Consider the following 21,027-nt stretch of genomic DNA (forward strand, 5'->3'; position numbering starts at 1 on the left):
GCACGCATACTCTCGCACGCATACTCTCGCACTCATACTCTCGCACGCACACTCTCGCCCTCATACTCTCGCACGCATACTCTCGCACGCATACTCTCGCCCTCATACTCTCGCACGCATACTCTCGCACGCACACTCTCGCCCTCATACTCTCGCACGCATACTCTCGCACGCATACTCTCGCACTCATACACACGCACTCATAAACACGCACTCATACACACGCACGCATACTCTCGCACTCATACTCTCGCACTCACACTCTCGCACGCATACTCTCGCCCTCATACTCTCGCACACACACTCTCGCACACATACTCTCGTACACACACTCTCGCCCTCATACTCTCGCACGCATACTCTCGCACGCACACTCTCGCACTCATACTCTCGCACGCACACTCTCGCCCTCATACTCTCGCACGCATACTCTCGCACTCATACACACGCACTCATAAACACGCACTCATACACACGCACGCATACTCTCGCACGCATACTCTCGCACGCATACTCTCGCACACACACTCTCGCACACACACTCTCGCACACACACTCTCGGAAACACACTCTCGCCCTCATACTCTCGCACGCATACTCTCGCACTCATACTCTCGCCCTCATACTCTCGCACACACACTCTCGCCCTCATACTCTCGCGCACACACACTCTCGCCCTCATACTCTCGCACACACACTCTCGCACACACACTCTCGCCCTCATACTTTCGCACGCATACTCTCGCACGCATACTCTCGCCCTCATACTCTCGCACACACACTCTCGCACACATACTCTCGTACACACACTCTCGCCCTCATACTCTCGCATGCATACTCTCGCACGCATACTCTCGCACTCATACTCTCGCACGCACACTCTCGCCCTCATACTCTCGCACGCATACTCTCGCACTCATACACACGCACTCATAAACACGCACTCATACACACGCACGCATACTCTCGCACTCATACTCTCGCACTCACACTCTCGCACGCATACTCTCGCCCTCATACTCTCGCACACACACTCTCGCACACATACTCTCGTACACACACTCTCGCCCTCATACTCTCGCACGCATACTCTCGCACGCATACTCTCGCACTCATACTCTCGCACGCACACTCTCGCCCTCATACTCTCGCACGCATACTCTCGCACTCATACACACGCACTCATAAACACGCACTCATACACACGCACGCATACTCTCGCACTCATACTCTCGCACTCACACTCACGCACTCACACTCTCGCACTCATACTCACGCACTCATACTCTCGCACTCATACTCTCGCACTCATACTCACGCACTCATACTCACGCACTCATACTCACGCACTCATACTCTCGCACTCATACTCTCGCACTCATACTCTCGCACTCATACTCTCGCACTCATACACACGCACTCATACTCTCGCACTCATACTCTCGCACTCATACTCACGCACTCATACTCTCGCATTCATACTCTCGCACTCATACTCACGCACTCATACTCTCGCACTCATACTCACGCACTCATACTCTCGCACTCATACTCACGCACTCATACTCTCGCACTCATACTCACGCACTCATACTCACGCACTCATACTCACGCACTCATACTCTCGCACTCATACTCTCGCACTCATACACACGCACTCATACTCTCGCACTCATACTCTCGCACTCATACTCTCGCACTCATACTCACGCACTCATACTCTCGCACTCATACTCACGCACTCATACTCACGCACTCATACTCACGCACTCATACTCTCGCACTCATACTCTCGCACTCATACTCTCGCACTCATACTCTCGCACTCATACTCACGCACTCATACTCACGCACTCATACTCTCGCACTCATACTCACGCACTCATACTCACGCACTCATACTCTCGCACTCATACTCTCGCACGCATACTCACGCACTCATACTCACGCACTCATACTCACGCACTCATACTCACGCACTCATACTCTCGCACTCATACTCTCGCACGCATACTCACGCACTCATACTCTCGCACTCATACTCTCGCACGCATACTCTCGCACTCATACTCTCGCACGCATACTCTCGCACGCATACTCACGCACTCATACTCTCGCACTCATACTCTCGCACGCATACTCTCGCACTCATACTCTCGCACTCATACTCTCGCACGCATACTCTCGCACGCATACTCTCGCACGCATACTCTCGCACGCATACTCTCGCACGCATACTCACGCACTCATACTCTCGCACTCATACTCTCGCACTCATACTCACGCACTCATACTCACGCACTCATTCTCACGCACTCATACTCACGCACTCATACTCACGCACTCATACTCACGCACTCATACTCTCGCACTCATACTCTCGCACTCATACTCTCGCACTCATACTCACGCACTCATACTCACGCACTCATACTCACGCACTCATACTCTCGCACTCATACTCACGCACTCATACTCACGCACTCATACTCTCGCACTCATACTCACGCACGCATACTCTCGCCCGCATACTCTCGCACTCATACTCTCGCACTCATACTCACGCACGCATACTCTCGCCCGCATACTCTCGCACTCATACTCTCGCACTCATACTCTCGCACGCACTCATACTCACGCACTCATACTCACGCACTCATACTCACGCACTCATACTCACGCACGCATACTCTCGCACACATACTCTCGCACTCATACTCTCGCACGCATACTCTCGCACGCATACTCTCGCACTCACATACTCACACTCATATACACAGACACACACAGACACACACATACACTCTCTCTCTCTCTCTCTCTATCTTCTCACGCACACACACACACATACACACACACCCACAGAAACGCACCTGAGCACACTTCAGGAATGAGACTCCAAATGCTGAAGGCTTCGTCGCACTCTGAATGTAAACAAATATCAAACTGATGAGAATAAATGGGAACACAAACACACAACATTCTTCAAAATATCATTAAAAGAACTGACTCATAAAAGTAATTTGTTTGTGAATCGTACTAGATGAGGACTTCATGACACAGAAAATCATCTGTTTCCAGCCAGTTTCCATTTTTGAAAATATAATGGTTCGGATGATTGACAGGTGTCATTTTACCCGATTTGACATGTTTCTCCTTGTTCTCTGATCCGCCCACTGACCAAATAAGGCGTGGCTCGAGATGACGTCATCCGTGTACTGCACTGACGAGCTGATACTCCGCCTCATCTCTGAAAAACAATAAAAACAACTTCTGCTTTTCCCCCCTAAACAACTAACAAATGTTTCATTTGGGATAAAAAAGAAAAAAAGAAACCTTTTTTGCGCTGTAATTTCTCCAAATCTTTAATCTTTTCTTGATGATGGTCTGATCGAACAGATGTTGATCTATGGCGCACGCGCGCACGAGCACGCGCAGCATCTTCAACTCGCGAGATAAACAGTAGCGCGCTCATGATCACAAACCACCCGTCCATTTCCAAACTGCGTGGGTTTAATCACAAACGGATTCGTTAAACGCGAGCCGGTTGAATAATCTCAGCGCGGCGATTAATAAACTCACTAAAATTACTAATATTTAATACGGTTTCATATTACCAATGTCCATTTAACACAGTAAATAACTGCGAATGTGTGTGTAAACATCTCATGACTGGACGAGAAGAAAGGTGCAGTTTTGCTTTTCCACTTCCGATTAATGCACACAACTTTTCCCAAACTTTGGAATGGAAGCTGCGGGAAGCCCCGCCCCCTCGCGTCTCTGATTGGCTTAGTGAACAGCATTCCTGAGGCAATGCAGCGCTCCCATTAGACGTAATCTCTGCCAGTCAAAAGTAACAGAACAGCAGAGAGACAGTAGCAGTTGTTGCGCCCGGTAACGGTGTTTGTGATGCGCGTTAACGGTTTGTCGGACTCGTGCTCGGGGAACGCGCTGGTTGATCTGACGGAGCCCCGGGACCGGGAAGTGACGTGGGGTCCGGTAACGGGCGTCTTGGTGTCCGGTGCGGGTCTCGCGCTGCTCGTTCTCGCGGCCGGGCTCCTCTTCGCTTGTCACCGGAAGCTGCTCATCTCTGCTCCGGTGGGCCGTTGCTGTGCTTCATCTACACTGCTGTGTGGAAGAGTAAGGAGAAAACATGCTTTTGCAAATCATGATTATGACATAAAAAGTCGAAATTATGACATAGAAAGTTAAAATTAGGACATAATAAATCAATTATGACATAAAGTTTTAAGGCAAGACACCCCAGCTGAATATGGTAAAAAAAAACTAATGGATATTGTCCTAATTCCACAGCTCATTGATTACATTATAAATTGCAAACATTTTTTGATTAAAACTTTTATGAAATATTTTGTTTATATATGCAAATTAGGCGTTGTCTAATTAAATACGCACTCATTTGCATACATTTCCAGGACATAAATCTGAACATTGGATTAAGCCGAGTTCAAAACTATACAGTTTAATTTTGTTGACATATTAGTGTTGAAGATTTTTACTGAAGGGATTTTGGATTTCTCTTTTTATCACTCTATAAATCAGAAAATACAGAAAATTGTGTTTTATTTTGATTAATGTAAATATGATTTCTTTACTGTATGTTTAATTAATCATTTTATTTTCATTGACTGTACTAGATCAGTCTGTTTCTCCCATTGGTTTTAAACGGCGTAAAAACTAAGTGTTTCATGCTGAGGAAATGAGCTTATATACAACTCTTATTGCTTTTTAGACGCGTAATCTTCTTTATATCTTCATTTCTAACCTTGAGGATATGAGCAGTGTGGAGGTGTTGATGAGGCTGTTGTGTGTCAGTGTGGAGTCGTGTGCAGGGGTGAGGATGAGGAGGAGGAAGATGAAGAAGAAGAAGAGGAAGAAAAAGAAGAAGAGGAGAGCGACTGTGACCGCCGGAGCTGCAGACCGGATGAACACGTGTGTATTGCACTCACAAACACACTGCTTTCACACAAACGCACTGCTTTCACACAAACACACTGCTTTCACACGTAACACACTGCTTTCACACAAACACACTGCTTTCACACAAACACACTGCTTTCACACGTAACACACTGCTTTCACACAAACACACTGCTTTCACACAAACACACTGCTTTCACACGTAACACACTGCTTTCACACGTAACACACTGCTTTCACACGTAACACACTGCTTTCACACGTAACACACTGCTTTCACACAAACACACTGCTTTCACACGTAACACACTGCTTTCACACGTAACACACTGCTTTCACACGTAACACACTGCTTTCACACAAACACACTGCTTTCACACAAACACACTGCTTTCACACGTAACACACTGCTTTCACACAAACACACTGCTTTCACACGTAACACACTGCTTTCACACGTAACACACTGCTTTCACACGTAACACACTGCTTTCACACGTAACACACTGCTTTCACACAAACACACTGCTTTCACACGTAACACACTGCTTTCACACTAACACACTGCTTTCACACAAACACACTGCTTTCACACGTAACACACTGCTTTCACACGTAACACACTGCTTTCACACAAACACACTGCTTTCACACGTAACACACTGCTTTCACACAAACACACTGCTTTCACACAAACACACTGCTTTCACACGTAACACACTGCTTTCACACGTAACACACTGCTTTCACACGTAACACACTGCTTTCACACGTAACACACTGCTTTCACACGTAACACACTGCTTTCACACAAACACTGCTTTCACACGTAACACACTGCTTTCACACAAACACACTGCTTTCACACAAACACACTGCTTTCACACGTAACACACTGCTTTCACACGTAACACACTGCTTTCACACGTAACACACTGCTTTCACACAAACACACTGCTTTCACACGTAACACACTGCTTTCACACAAACACACTGCTTTCACACAAACACACTGCTTTCACACAAACACACTGCTTTCACACAAACACACTGCTTTCACACAAACACACTGCTTTCACACAAACACACTGCTTTCACACAAACACACTGCTTTCACACGTAACACACTGCTTTCACACAAACACACTGCTTTCACACAAACACACTGCTTTCACACAAACACACTGCTTTCACACAAACACACTGCTTTCACACAAACACACTGCTTTCACACAAACACACTGCTTTCACACAAACACACTGCTTTCACACGTAACACACTGCTTTCACACGTAACACACTGCTTTCACACAAACACACTGCTTTCACACAAACACACTGCTTTCACACAAACACACTGCTTTCACACAAACACACTGCTTTCACACGTAACACACTGCTTTCACACGTAACACACTGCTTTCACACGTAACACACTGCTTTCACACGTAACACACTGCTTTCACACAAACACACTGCTTTCACACGTAACACACTGCTTTCACACAAACACACTGCTTTCACACAAACACACTGCTTTCACACAAACACACTGCTTTCACACAAACACACTGCTTTCACACAAACACACTGCTTTCACACAAACACACTGCTTTCACACGTAACACACTGCTTTCACACAAACACACTGCTTTCACACGTAACACACTGCTTTCACACGTAACACACTGCTTTCACACAAACACACTGCTTTCACACGTAACACACTGCTTTCACACGTAACACACTGCTTTCACACGTAACACACTGCTTTCACACGTAACACACTGCTTTCACACGTAACACACTGCTTTCACACAAACACACTGCTTTCACACAAACACACTGCTTTCACACGTAACACACTGCTTTCACACAAACACACTGCTTTCACACGTAACACACTGCTTTCACACGTAACACACTGCTTTCACACGTAACACACTGCTTTCACACAAACACTGCTTTCACACGTAACACACTGCTTTCACACGTAACACACTGCTTTCACACAAACACACTGCTTTCACACAAACACACTGCTTTCACACGTAACACACTGCTTTCACACGTAACACACTGCTTTCACACGTAACACACTGCTTTCACACGTAACACACTGCTTTCACACGTAACACACTGCTTTCACACGTAACACACTGCTTTCACACAAACACACTGCTTTCACACAAACAAACTGCTTTCACACAAACACACTGCTTTCACACAAACACACTGCTTTCACACAAACACACTGCTTTCACACGTAACACACTGCTTTCACACGTAACACACTGCTTTCACACGTAACACACTGCTTTCACACGTAACACACTGCTTTCACACGTAACACACTGCTTTCACACGTAACACACTGCTTTCACACGTAACACACTGCTTTCACACGTAACACACTGCTTTCACACGTAACACACTGCTTTCACACGTAACACACTGCTTTCACACAAACACACTGCTTTCACACAAACACACTGCTTTCACACAAACACACTGCTTTCACACAAACACACTGCTTTCACACAAACACACTGCTTTCACACAAACACACTGCTTTCACACAAACACACTGCTTTCACACAAACACACTGCTTTCACACAAACACACTGCTTTCACACAAACACACTGCTTTCACACAAACACACTGCTTTCACACAAACACACTGCTTTCACACAAACACACTGCTTTCACACAAACACACTGCTTTCACACAAACACACTGCTTTCACACAAACACACTGCTTTCACACGTAACACAAACACACTGCTTTCACACGTAACACACTGCTTTCACACAAACACACTGCTTTCACACAAACACACTGCTTTCACACAAACACACTGCTTTCACACAAACACACTGCTTTCACACAAACACACTGCTTTCACACAAACACACTGCTTTCACACAAACACACTGCTTTCACACAAACACACTGCTTTCACACAAACACACTGCTTTCACACAAACACACTGCTTTCACACGTAACACACTGCTTTCACACGTAACACACTGCTTTCACACGTAACACAAACACACTGCTTTCACACGTAACACACTGCTTTCACACAAAAACACTGCTTTCACACAAAAACACTGCTTTCACACGTAACACTGCTTTCACACGTAACACAAACACACTGCTTTCACACAAACACACTGCTTTCACACAAACGCACTGCTTTCACACGTAACACTGCTTTCACACGTAACACTGCTTTCACACAAACACACTGCTTTCACACAAACACACTGCTTTCACACAAACACACTGCTTTCACACAAACACACTGCTTTCACACAAACACACTGCTTTCACACAAACACACTGCTTTCACACAAACACACTGCTTTCACACAAACACACTGCTTTCACACGTAACACACTGCTTTCACACGTAACACAAACACTGCTTTCACACGTAACACAAACACACTGCTTTCACACGTAACACACTGCTTTCACACGTAACACACTGCTTTCACACGTAACACAAACACACTGCTTTCACACGTAACACACTGCTTTCACACGTAACACTGCTTTCACACAAACACACTGCTTTCACACAAACACACTGCTTTCACACAAACACACTGCTTTCACACAAACACACTGCTTTCACACAAACACACTGCTTTCACACAAACACACTGCTTTCACACAAACACACTGCTTTCACACGTAACACACTGCTTTCACACAAACACACTGCTTTCACACGTAACACACTGCTTTCACACAAACACACTGCTTTCACACAAACACACTGCTTTCACACAAACACACTGCTTTCACACAAACACACTGCTTTCACACAAACACACTGCTTTCACACGTAACACACTGCTTTCACACGTAACACACTGCTTTCACACGTAACACACTGCTTTCACACGTAACACACTGCTTTCACACAAACACACTGCTTTCACACGTAACACACTGCTTTCACACGTAACACACTGCTTTCACACGTAACACACTGCTTTCACACAAACACACTGCTTTCACACAAACACACTGCTTTCACACAAACACACTGCTTTCACACAAACACACTGCTTTCACACGTAACACACTGCTTTCACACAAACACACTGCTTTCACACAAACACACTGCTTTCACACAAACACTGCTTTCACACAAACACACTGCTTTCACACAAACACACTGCTTTCACACAAACACACTGCTTTCACACAAACACTGCTTTCACACAAACACACTGCTTTCACACAAACACACTGCTTTCACACGTAACACACTGCTTTCACACAAACACACTGCTTTCACACAAACACACTGCTTTCACACAAACACTGCTTTCACACAAACACACTGCTTTCACACGTAACACACTGCTTTCACACGTAACACACTGCTTTCACACAAACACACTGCTTTCACACGTAACACACTGCTTTCACACGTAACACACTGCTTTCACACGTAACACACTGCTTTCACACGTAACACACTGCTTTCACACGTAACACACTGCTTTCACACGTAACACAAACACACTGCTTTCACACGTAACACAAACACACTGCTTTCACACGTAACACTGCTTTCACACAAACACACTGCTTTCACACGTAACACACTGCTTTCACACGTAACACACTGCTTTCACACGTAACACACTGCTTTCACACAAACGCACTGCTTTCACACAAACGCACTGCTTTCACACGTAACACACTGCTTTCACACAAACACACTGCTTTCACACAAACACACTGCTTTCACACAAACACACTGCTTTCACACAAACACACTGCTTTCACACAAACACACTGCTTTCACACAAACACACTGCTTTCACACAAACACACTGCTTTCACACAAACACACTGCTTTCACACAAACACACTGCTTTCACACAAACACACTGCTTTCACACAAACACACTGCTTTCACACAAACACACTGCTTTCACACAAACACACTGCTTTCACACAAACACACTGCTTTCACACAAACACACTGCTTTCACACAAACACACTGCTTTCACACAAACACACTGCTTTCACACAAACACACTGCTTTCACACAAACACACTGCTTTCACACAAACACACTGCTTTCACACAAACACACTGCTTTCACACAAACACACTGCTTTCACACGTAACACACTGCTTTCACACGTAACACACTGCTTTCACACGTAACACAAACACACTGCTTTCACACGTAACACAAACACACTGCTTTCACACGTAACACTGCTTTCACACAAACACACTGCTTTCACACAAACACACTGCTTTCACACGTAACACACTGCTTTCACACGTAACACACTGCTTTCACACGTAACACACTGCTTTCACACAAACACACTGCTTTCACACAAACGCACTGCTTTCACACGTAACACAAACACACTGCTTTCACACAAACACACTGCTTTCACACAAACGCACTGCTTTCACACAAACGCACTGCTTTCACACGTAACACAAACACACTGCTTTCACACAAACACACTGCTTTCACACAAACGCACTGCTTTCACACAAACGCACTGCTTTCACACAAACGCACTGCTTTCACACGTAACACTGCTTTCACACGTAACACACTGCTTTCACACGTAACACACTGCTTTCACACGTAACACACTGCTTTCACACGTAACACACTGCTTTCACACAAACGCACTGCTTTCACACGTAACACACTGCTTTCACACGTAACACACTGCTTTCACACGTAACACACTGCTTTCACACGTAACACACTGCTTTCACACAAACGCACTGCTTTCACACAAACGCACTGCTTTCACACAAACGCACTGCTTTCACACAAACGCACTGCTTTCACACAAACGCACTGCTTTCACAAACACACTGCTTTCACACAAACACACTGCTTTCACACAAACACACTGCTTTCACACAAACACACTGCTTTCACACAAACACACTGCTTTCACACAAACACACTGCTTTCACACAAACACACTGCTTTCACACAAACACACTGCTTTCACACAAACACACTGCTTTCACACAAACACACTGCTTTCACACAAACACACTGCTTTCACACAAACACACTGCTTTCACACAAACACACTGCTTTCACACAAACACACTGCTTTCACACAAACACACTGCTTTCACACAAACACACTGCTTTCACACGTAACACACTGCTTTCACACAAACACACTGCTTTCACACAAACACACTGCTTTCACACAAACACACTGCTTTCACACAAACACACTGCTTTCACACAAACACACTGCTTTCACACAAACACACTGCTTTCACACAAACACACTGCTTTCACACAAACACACTGCTTTCACACAAACACACTGCTTTCACACAAACACACTGCTTTCACACAAACACACTGCTTTCACACAAACACACTGCTTTCACACAAACACACTGCTTTCACACAAACACACTGCTTTCACACAAACACACTGCTTTCACACGTAACACACTGCTTTCACACGTAACACAAACACTGCTTTCACACGTAACACAAACACACTGCTTTCACACGTAACACAAACACACTGCTTTCACACGTAACACAAACACACTGCTTTCACACGTAACACACTGCTTTCACACGTAACACACTGCTTTCACACGTAACACACTGCTTTCACACGTAACACAAACACACTGCTTTCACACGTAACACACTGCTTTCACACGTAACACTGCTTTCACACAAACGCACTGCTTTCACACGTAACACTGCTTTCACACGTAACACTGCTTTCACACGTAACACTGCTTTCACACAAACACACTGCTTTCACACAAACACACTGCTTTCACACAAACACACTGCTTTCACACAAACACACTGCTTTCACACAAACACACTGCTTTCACACAAACACACTGCTTTCACACAAACACACTGCTTTCACACAAACACACTGCTTTCACACGTAACACACTGCTTTCACACGTAACACACTGCTTTCACACGTAACACACTGCTTTCACACGTAACACACTGCTTTCACACGTAACACACTGCTTTCACACGTAACACACTGCTTTCACACGTAACACACTGCTTTCACACGTAACACACTGCTTTCACACGTAACACAAACACACTGCTTTCACACGTAACACAAACACACTGCTTTCACACGTAACACAAACACACTGCTTTCACACGTAACACACTGCTTTCACACGTAACACACTGCTTTCACACAAACACACTGCTTTCACACGTAACACACTGCTTTCACACAAACACACTGCTTTCACACGTAACACACTGCTTTCACACGTAACACACTGCTTTCACACGTAACACACTGCTTTCACACAAACACACTGCTTTCACACGTAACACACTGCTTTCACACGTAACACACTGCTTTCACACGTAACACACTGCTTTCACACGTAACACACTGCTTTCACACGTAACACACTGCTTTCACACAAACGCACTGCTTTCACAAGTAACACACTGCTTTCACACAAACACACTGCTTTCACACGTAACACACTGCTTTCACACAAACACACTGCTTTCACACGTAACACACTGCTTTCACACAAACGCACTGCTTTCACACAAACGCACTGCTTTCACACAAACGCACTGCTTTCACACAAACGCACTGCTTTCACACGTAACACACTGCTTTCACACAAACACACTGCTTTCACACAAACACACTGCTTTCACACAAACACACTGCTTTCACACAAACACACTGCTTTCACACAAACACACTGCTTTCACACAAACACACTGCTTTCACACAAACACACTGCTTTCACACAAACACACTGCTTTCACACAAACACACTGCTTTCACACGTAACACACTGCTTTCACACAAACACACTGCTTTCACACAAACACACTGCTTTCACACGTAACACACTGCTTTCACACGTAACACACTGCTTTCACACGTAACACACTGCTTTCACACGTAACACACTGCTTTCACACGTAACACACTGCTTTCACACGTAACACACTGCTTTCACACGTAACACACTGCTTTCACACGTAACACACTGCTTTCACACAAACACACTGCTTTCACACAAACACACTGCTTTCACACAAACACACTGCTTTCACACGTAACACACTGCTTTCACACGTAACACACTGCTTTCACACAAACACACTGCTTTCACACAAACACACTGCTTTCACACAAACACACTGCTTTCACACAAACACACTGCTTTCACACAAACACACTGCTTTCACACGTAACACACTGCTTTCACACGTAACACACTGCTTTCACACGTAACACACTGCTTTCACACAAACGCACTGCTTTCACACAAACGCACTGCTTTCACACAAACACACTGCTTTCACACAAACACACTGCTTTCACACAAACACACTGCTTTCACACAAACACACTGCTTTCACACAAACACACTGCTTTCACACAAACACACTGCTTTCACACGTAACACACTGCTTTCACACAAACGCACTGCTTTCACACGTAACACACTGCTTTCACACAAACAAACTGCTTTCACACAAACACACTGCTTTCACACAAACACACTGCTTTCACACAAACACACTGCTTTCACACAAACACACTGCTTTCACACAAACACACTGCTTTCACACAAACACACTGCTTTCACACAAACACACTGCTTTCACACAAACACACTGCTTTCACACGTAACACACTGCTTTCACACAAACACACTGCTTTCACACAAACACACTGCTTTCACACAAACACACTGCTTTCACACGTAACACACTGCTTTCACACGTAACACACTGCTTTCACACGTAACACACTGCTTTCACACGTAACACACTGCTTTCACACGTAACACACTGCTTTCACACAAACACTGCTTTCACACGTAACACACTGCTTTCACACGTAACACACTGCTTTCACACAAACACACTGCTTTCACACAAACACACTGCTTTCACACAAACACACTGCTTTCACACAAACACACTGCTTTCACACGTAACACACTGCTTTCACACAAACGCACTGCTTTCACAAGTAACACACTGCTTTCACACAAACACACTGCTTTCACACGTAACACACTGCTTTCACACAAACACACTGCTTTCACACGTAACACACTGCTTTCACACGTAACACACTGCTTTCACACAAACACTGCTTTCACACGTAACACACTGCTTTCACACGTAACACACTGCTTTCACACGTAACACACTGCTTTCACACGTAACACACTGCTTTCACACAAACACACTGCTTTCACACAAACACACTGCTTTCACACAAACACACTGCTTTCACACAAACACACTGCTTTCACACAAACACACTGCTTTCACACAAACACACTGCTTTCACACGTAACACACTGCTTTCACACAAACACACTGCTTTCACACAAACACACTGCTTTCACACAAACACACTGCTTTCACACGTAACACACTGCTTTCACACGTAACACACTGCTTTCACACAAACACACTGCTTTCACACGTAACACACTGCTTTCACACGTAACACACTGCTTTCACACAAACGCACTGCTTTCACACACGCACTGCTTTCACACAAACGCACTGCTTTCACACAAACGCACTGCTTTCACACAAACACACTGCTTTCACACAAACACACTGCTTTCACACGTAACACACTGCTTTCACACGTAACACACTGCTTTCACACAAACACACTGCTTTCACACAAACACACTGCTTTCACACGTAACACACTGCTTTCACACAAACACACTGCTTTCACACAAACACACTGCTTTCACACAAACACACTGCTTTCACACAAACACACTGCTTTCACACAAACACACTGCTTTCACACAAACACACTGCTTTCACACAAACACACTGCTTTCACACAAACACACTGCTTTCACACAAACACACTGCTTTCACACGTAACACACTGCTTTCACACGTAACACACTGCTTTCACACGTAACACACTGCTTTCACACGTAACACACTGCTTTCACACGTAACACACTGCTTTCACACGTAACACACTGCTTTCACACGTAACACACTGCTTTCACACGTAACACAAACACACTGCTTTCACACGTAACACAAACACACTGCTTTCACACGTAACACAAACACACTGCTTTCACACGTAACACTGCTTTCACACAAACACACTGCTTTCACACAAACACACTGCTTTCACACGTAACACACTGCTTTCACACAAACACACTGCTTTCACACGTAACACACTGCTTTCACACAAACACACTGCTTTCACACAAACACACTGCTTTCACACAAACACACTGCTTTCACACGTAACACACTGCTTTCACACGTAACACACTGCTTTCACACGTAACACACTGCTTTCACACAAACACACTGCTTTCACACGTAACACACTGCTTTCACACGTAACACACTGCTTTCACACAAACGCACTGCTTTCACACAAACGCACTGCTTTCACACAAACACACTGCTTTCACACAAACACACTGCTTTCACACAAACACACTGCTTTCACACGTAACACACTGCTTTCACACGTAACACACTGCTTTCACACAAACACACTGCTTTCACACAAACACACTGCTTTCACACGTAACACACTGCTTTCACACAAACACACTGCTTTCACACAAACACACTGCTTTCACACAAACACACTGCTTTCACACAAACACACTGCTTTCACACAAACACACTGCTTTCACACAAACACACTGCTTTCACACAAACACACTGCTTTCACACAAACACACTGCTTTCACACGTAACACACTGCTTTCACACGTAACACACTGCTTTCACACGTAACACACTGCTTTCACACGTAACACACTGCTTTCACACGTAACACACTGCTTTCACACGTAACACAAACACACTGCTTTCACACGTAACACAAACACACTGCTTTCACACGTAACACAAACACACTGCTTTCACACGTAACACAAACACACTGCTTTCACACGTAACACTGCTTTCACACAAACACACTGCTTTCACACGTAACACACTGCTTTCACACGTAACACACTGCTTTCACACGTAACACACTGCTTTCACACGTAACACACTGCTTTCACACGTAACACACTGCTTTCACACAAACACACTGCTTTCACACGTAACACACTGCTTTCACACGTAACACACTGCTTTCACACGTAACACAAACACACTGCTTTCACACGTAACACACTGCTTTCACACAAACGCACTGCTTTCACACAAACGCACTGCTTTCACACAAACGCACTGCTTTCACACGTAACACACTGCTTTCACACAAACACACTGCTTTCACACAAACACACTGCTTTCACACAAACACACTGCTTTCACACGTAACACACTGCTTTCACACGTAACACACTGCTTTCACACGTAACACACTGCTTTCACACAAACGCACTGCTTTCACACAAACGCACTGCTTTCACACAAACGCACTGCTTTCACACGTAACACACTGCTTTCACACAAACACACTGCTTTCACACAAACACACTGCTTTCACACAAACACACTGCTTTCACACAAACACACTGCTTTCACACAAACACACTGCTTTCACACAAACACACTGCTTTCACACACACACTGCTTTCACACGTAACACACTGCTTTCACACAAACACACTGCTTTCACACAAACACACTGCTTTCACACAAACACACTGCTTTCACACAAACACACTGCTTTCACACAAACACACTGCTTTCACACAAACACACTGCTTTCACACAAACACACTGCTTTCACACAAACACACTGCTTTCACACAAACACACTGCTTTCACACGTAACACACTGCTTTCACACAAACACACTGCTTTCACACGTAACACACTGCTTTCACACAAAAAGGAACGCGTGTGCGCTCCGTGTGCGTTCGGCGGCCCGTGTGCGGTCCGTGTGCGTTCCGTGTGCGTTCGGCGGCCCGTGTGCGTTCCGTGTGCGGTCCGTGTGCTTCGGGCGTTCGGCGGCCCGTGTGCGTTCCGTGTGCGTTCGGCGGCCCGTATGCGGTCCGTGTGCGTTCCGTGTGCGTTCGGCGGCCCGTGTGCGGTCCGTGTGCGTTCCGTGTGCGTTCGGCGGCCCGTGTGCGTTCCGTGTGCGTTCGGCGGCCCGTGTGCGGTCCGTGTGCGTTCCGTGTGCGTTTGGCGGCCCGTGTGCGGTCCGTGTGCGTTTGGCGGCCCGTGTGCGGTCCGTGTGCGGTCCGTGTGCTTCGGGCGTTCGGCGGTCCGTGTGCGTCGGGCGTTCGGCGGTCCGTGTGCGTTCCGTGTGCGGTCCGTGTGCGGTCCGTGGATCCGTGTGCGTTCCGTGTGCGTTCGGCGGTCCGTGTGCGGTCCGTGTGCGTCGGGCGTTCGGCGGTCCGTGTGCGTCGGGCGTTCGGCGGTCCGTGTGCGTCGGGCGTTCGGCGGTCCGTGTGCGTCGGGCGTTCGGCGGTCCGTGTGCGTCGGGCGTTCGGCGGTCCGTGTGCGTCGGGCGTTCGGCGGTCCGTGTGCGTCGGGCGTTCGGCGGTTTGTGTGCGTTCCGTGTGCGTTCGGCGGCCCGTGTGCGGTCCGTGTGCGTCGGGCGTTCGGCGGTCCGTGTGCGTTCCGTGTGAGTTCGGCGGCCCGTGTGCGGTCCGTGTGCTTCGGGCGTTCGGCGGTCCGTGTGCGTCTGGCTCAGACTATCGGCAAAGACTTCATCGCTTAACTCTTCTCTAATCACCAAAATCACATATTCAGGTAATATAATAATATAATTTAAATATCTTGAATGTAACTCGACACCCTTGCCTCATTTAGTATGCACGGTTCTATGAGTATGCAAATGAGCCCCGCCTGCACTCACTCACTCACTCACTCACTCACTCACTCAGAGATGCACTCGTTGACGATCACACGTTGATCTGATTGGTTACAAGGTAGTTTGTGACGTCAGACACACCAGCGATTTCAAAGCGTGTTTTTGAGACTGTATTTGGTTCACTGCAGTTTTAAGGAGAAAATACTCAGCAATGCTGTCGACTTATGAATTTACACATGGATTGTCTTAAAGAATATTAAAAACACCACATAGACATATAAACAACATTAAAAACGGGAGTTTCACCGCAGGGGGACTTTAAAAAGAATGAAAATCATAAATTGGGTTAGAATTGTTGTATTATTCCAAATAAATAGATTGAGATTCACAAACAAATGTTAAGAGTTTCACAAAAAATTATAAACTCATAAATAAATACAATGAGATTTACAAATAAAAAAATAATTACAAATGTGTTTTATGTCACTAACACAACTATGCCCGGCATTTTTTCGTGAACCGCTTTCTGTGCATTTGTGAATCTCACTTATCTGTGGATTTTGAAACACTTCTAGTGTCGACGTGCAGTGGCTCCACCCACCGTTTCCTCGAGCCAATCAGAGAACGGCCACATTGAGCTGACCAATCGTAGCATGTTCTCGCTACAACCAATAAAATGGGGCTCATAAAACCAATAATGGTTCATAAAAATTTGTCTTGGCTTGATACACAGTCTAAAGGTGATGATACACAGGGCAACTTTTTGAGCAATGTTGCTGGGCAATGTTGCCGCCAACGGGCAACCAGGTGAGACACAGGGCTCACGACCAATCTAAATTATCCAGATAGAAATTTATTGCCCATTTTCAATGGGAAAGTGCCCAGCAACATTGCTCAAAGTTGCCCTGTGTATCATCTCCTTAATGGTGTAATTCTAACGAAATCCAAATTTTAAACATATTTTACTGAAGTATTATGGGCCTTACACTTCCTTGAGCCGATGCAGAAGAACGAGTAAAGTTATTTCAGGGCAGCCCCGTCCCAAGTGTAAAGCCTAACGTGATTGGTTGTAGCAAGAACGTGCTACGATTGGTCAGCTCAATGTGGCCGTTCTCTGATTGGCTCGAGGAAATGGTGGGTGGAGCCACTTATTTGTGGATTTGATAAATTTTTGTGATTCTCTTTACATTTGTTTGTGAATCTCAATCTATTAATTTGGAATAATGCAATAATTCTAATCTCATAGCTCTGAGGTTTAATGTGGTGATTAAACTGCAGAAGCTGATTTAAATAACTGAGATGTGTGTGTGAGACACACTGACCGTCACACAGCTGCTCTCTCGCTTGATGATGTCATAGTTCATAGCATCACTGAGTCCTGCTGTTAAAGGGATAGTTCACTTTAAAATGAAAATTACCCAATGATTTACTCCATCCGGGTGTATATGAGTCTCCTTTCAGACAAACACAATCAGAGTTATATGAAACAATATCCTGACTCATAAAAGTGAATTTCTTCTTCTTCTTCTTCTCAGGAGTTTCAGTTGACGCTCAACAGAGATGTGGCTGCGTTTGCCCTGAAGGCCAGAGTGATCTATCCCATCAACCAGAGATACAGGGTGTGTGTGTGATCTGCTGATCTGATCTGTGTGTGTGTGTGTGTGTGTGTGAGAGTGATCTGAGATCTGCTGACTTGGATCTGATCTGTGTGTGTGTGTGTGTGTGTGTGTGTGTGTGTGTGTGTGTATGTGTGTGTGTGTGTGTGTGTGTGTGATCTGAGATCTGCTGACCTGGATCTGATCTGATCTGTGTGTGTGTGTGTCTGTGTGTGTGTGTGATCTGAGATCTGCTGACCTGGATCTGATCTGATGTGTGTGTCTGTGTGTGTGTGTGTCTGTGTGTGTGTGTGTGTGTGTGTGTGATCTGAGATCTGCTGACCTGGATCTGATCTGATCTGTGTGTGTGTGTGATCTGAGATCTGCTGACCTGGATCTGATCTCTGTGTGTGTGTGTGTGTGTGTGTGTGTGTGTGTGTGTGTGATCTGAGATCTGCTGACCTGGATCTGATCTGATCTGTGTGTGTGTGTGTTTGTGTGTGTGTGTGTGTGTGTGTGTGTGTGTGTGTGTGTGTGTGTGTGTGTGATCTGAGATCTGCTGACCTGGATCTGATCTGATCTGTGTGTGTGTGTGTGTGTGATCTGAGATCTGCTGACCTGGATCTGTGTGTGTGTGTGTGTGTGTTTGTGTGTGTGTGTGTGATCTGAGATCTGCTGACCTGGATCTGATCTGATCTCTGTGTGTGTGTGTGTGTGTGTGTGTGTGTGTGTGTGTGTGTGTGTGTGTGTGTGTGTGTGTGAGAGTGATCTGAGATCTGCTGACCTGGATCTGATCTGTGTGTGTGTGTGTGTGTGTGTGTGTGTGTGTGTGTGTGTGATCTGAGATCTGCTGACCTGGATCTGATCTGATCCGTGTGTGTGTGTGTGTGTGTGTGTGTGTGTGTGTGTGTGTGAGAGTGATCTGAGATCTGCTGACCTGGATCTGATCTGATCTGTGTGTGTGCGTGTGTGTGCGTGTGTGTGTGTGTGTGTGTGTGTGTGTGTGTGTGAGAGTGATCTGAGATCTGCTGACCTGGATCTGATCTGATCTCTGTGTGTGTGTGTGTGTGTGTGTGTGTGTGTGTGTGATCTGAGATCTGCTAACCCTGGATCTGATCTGATCTCTGTGTGTGTGTGTGTGATCTGAGATCTGCTGACCTGGATCTGATCTGATCTGATCTGTGTGTGTGTGTGTGTGTGTGATCTGAGATCTGCTGACCTGGTTCTGATCAGATCTGTGTGTGTGTGTGTGTGTGTGATCTGAGATCTGCTGACCTGGATCTGATCCGATCTGTGTGTGTGTGTGTGAGAGTGATCTGAGATCTGCTGACCTGGATCTGATCTGATCTGTGTGTGTGTGTTTGTGTGTGTGTGTGTGTGTATGAGAGTGATCTGAGATCTTCTGATCTGATCTGTGTGTGTGTGTGTGTGTGTGTGTGTGTGTGTGTGTGTGTGTGAGGGTGATCTGAGATCTGCTGACCTGGATCTGATCTGATCTCTGTGTGTGTGTGTGTGTGTGTGTGTGTGTGTGATCTGAGATCTGCTGACCTGGTTCTGATCTGATCTGTGTGTGTGTGTGTGTGTGTGATCTGAGATCTGCTGACCTGGTTCTGATCTGATCTGTGTGTGTGTGTGTGTGTGTGATCTGAGATCTGCTGACC

General features: G+C 45.6%; 2 protein-coding genes across 5 annotated transcripts in view; one reads left to right on the forward strand and one right to left on the reverse strand.

Annotated features, from left to right (window-relative positions):
- The window catches only part of LOC143744114 (limbin-like), a 27,492-nt gene extending 23,977 nt beyond the window's left edge, over window positions 1-3,515 (reverse strand). For all 3 annotated transcript variants that reach the window (XM_077235509.1, XM_077235508.1, XM_077235507.1), the window contains exons 1-3: window positions 3,337-3,515; window positions 3,138-3,250; window positions 2,874-2,924 (exon numbers count right to left, since the gene is read on the reverse strand). In XM_077235509.1, the coding sequence (XP_077091624.1) occupies window positions 2,874-2,924; window positions 3,138-3,250; window positions 3,337-3,496 (324 nt within the window). In that variant the 5' untranslated portion in view covers window positions 3,497-3,515. The remainder of the gene's footprint in view (window positions 1-2,873; window positions 2,925-3,137; window positions 3,251-3,336) is intronic.
- The window catches only part of evc (EvC ciliary complex subunit 1), a 71,765-nt gene continuing 54,168 nt past the window's right edge, over window positions 3,431-21,027 (forward strand). Inside the window, exons 1-3 of one of the 2 annotated variants that reach the window (XM_077235514.1) lie at window positions 3,431-4,140; window positions 4,837-4,953; window positions 19,307-19,390. In XM_077235514.1, coding sequence (XP_077091629.1) covers window positions 3,910-4,140; window positions 4,837-4,953; window positions 19,307-19,390 — 432 coding nt within the window. In that variant the 5' untranslated portion in view covers window positions 3,431-3,909. The remainder of the gene's footprint in view (window positions 4,141-4,836; window positions 4,954-19,306; window positions 19,391-21,027) is intronic. The other variant, XM_077235515.1, reaches the window with a different exon arrangement.

This window comes from Siphateles boraxobius, unplaced genomic scaffold (genome assembly GCF_051911475.1).
Source record: "Siphateles boraxobius isolate OS27281-9 unplaced genomic scaffold, OSU_SipBor_1 197, whole genome shotgun sequence".
Lineage (NCBI taxonomy): Eukaryota > Metazoa > Chordata > Actinopteri > Cypriniformes > Leuciscidae > Siphateles > Siphateles boraxobius.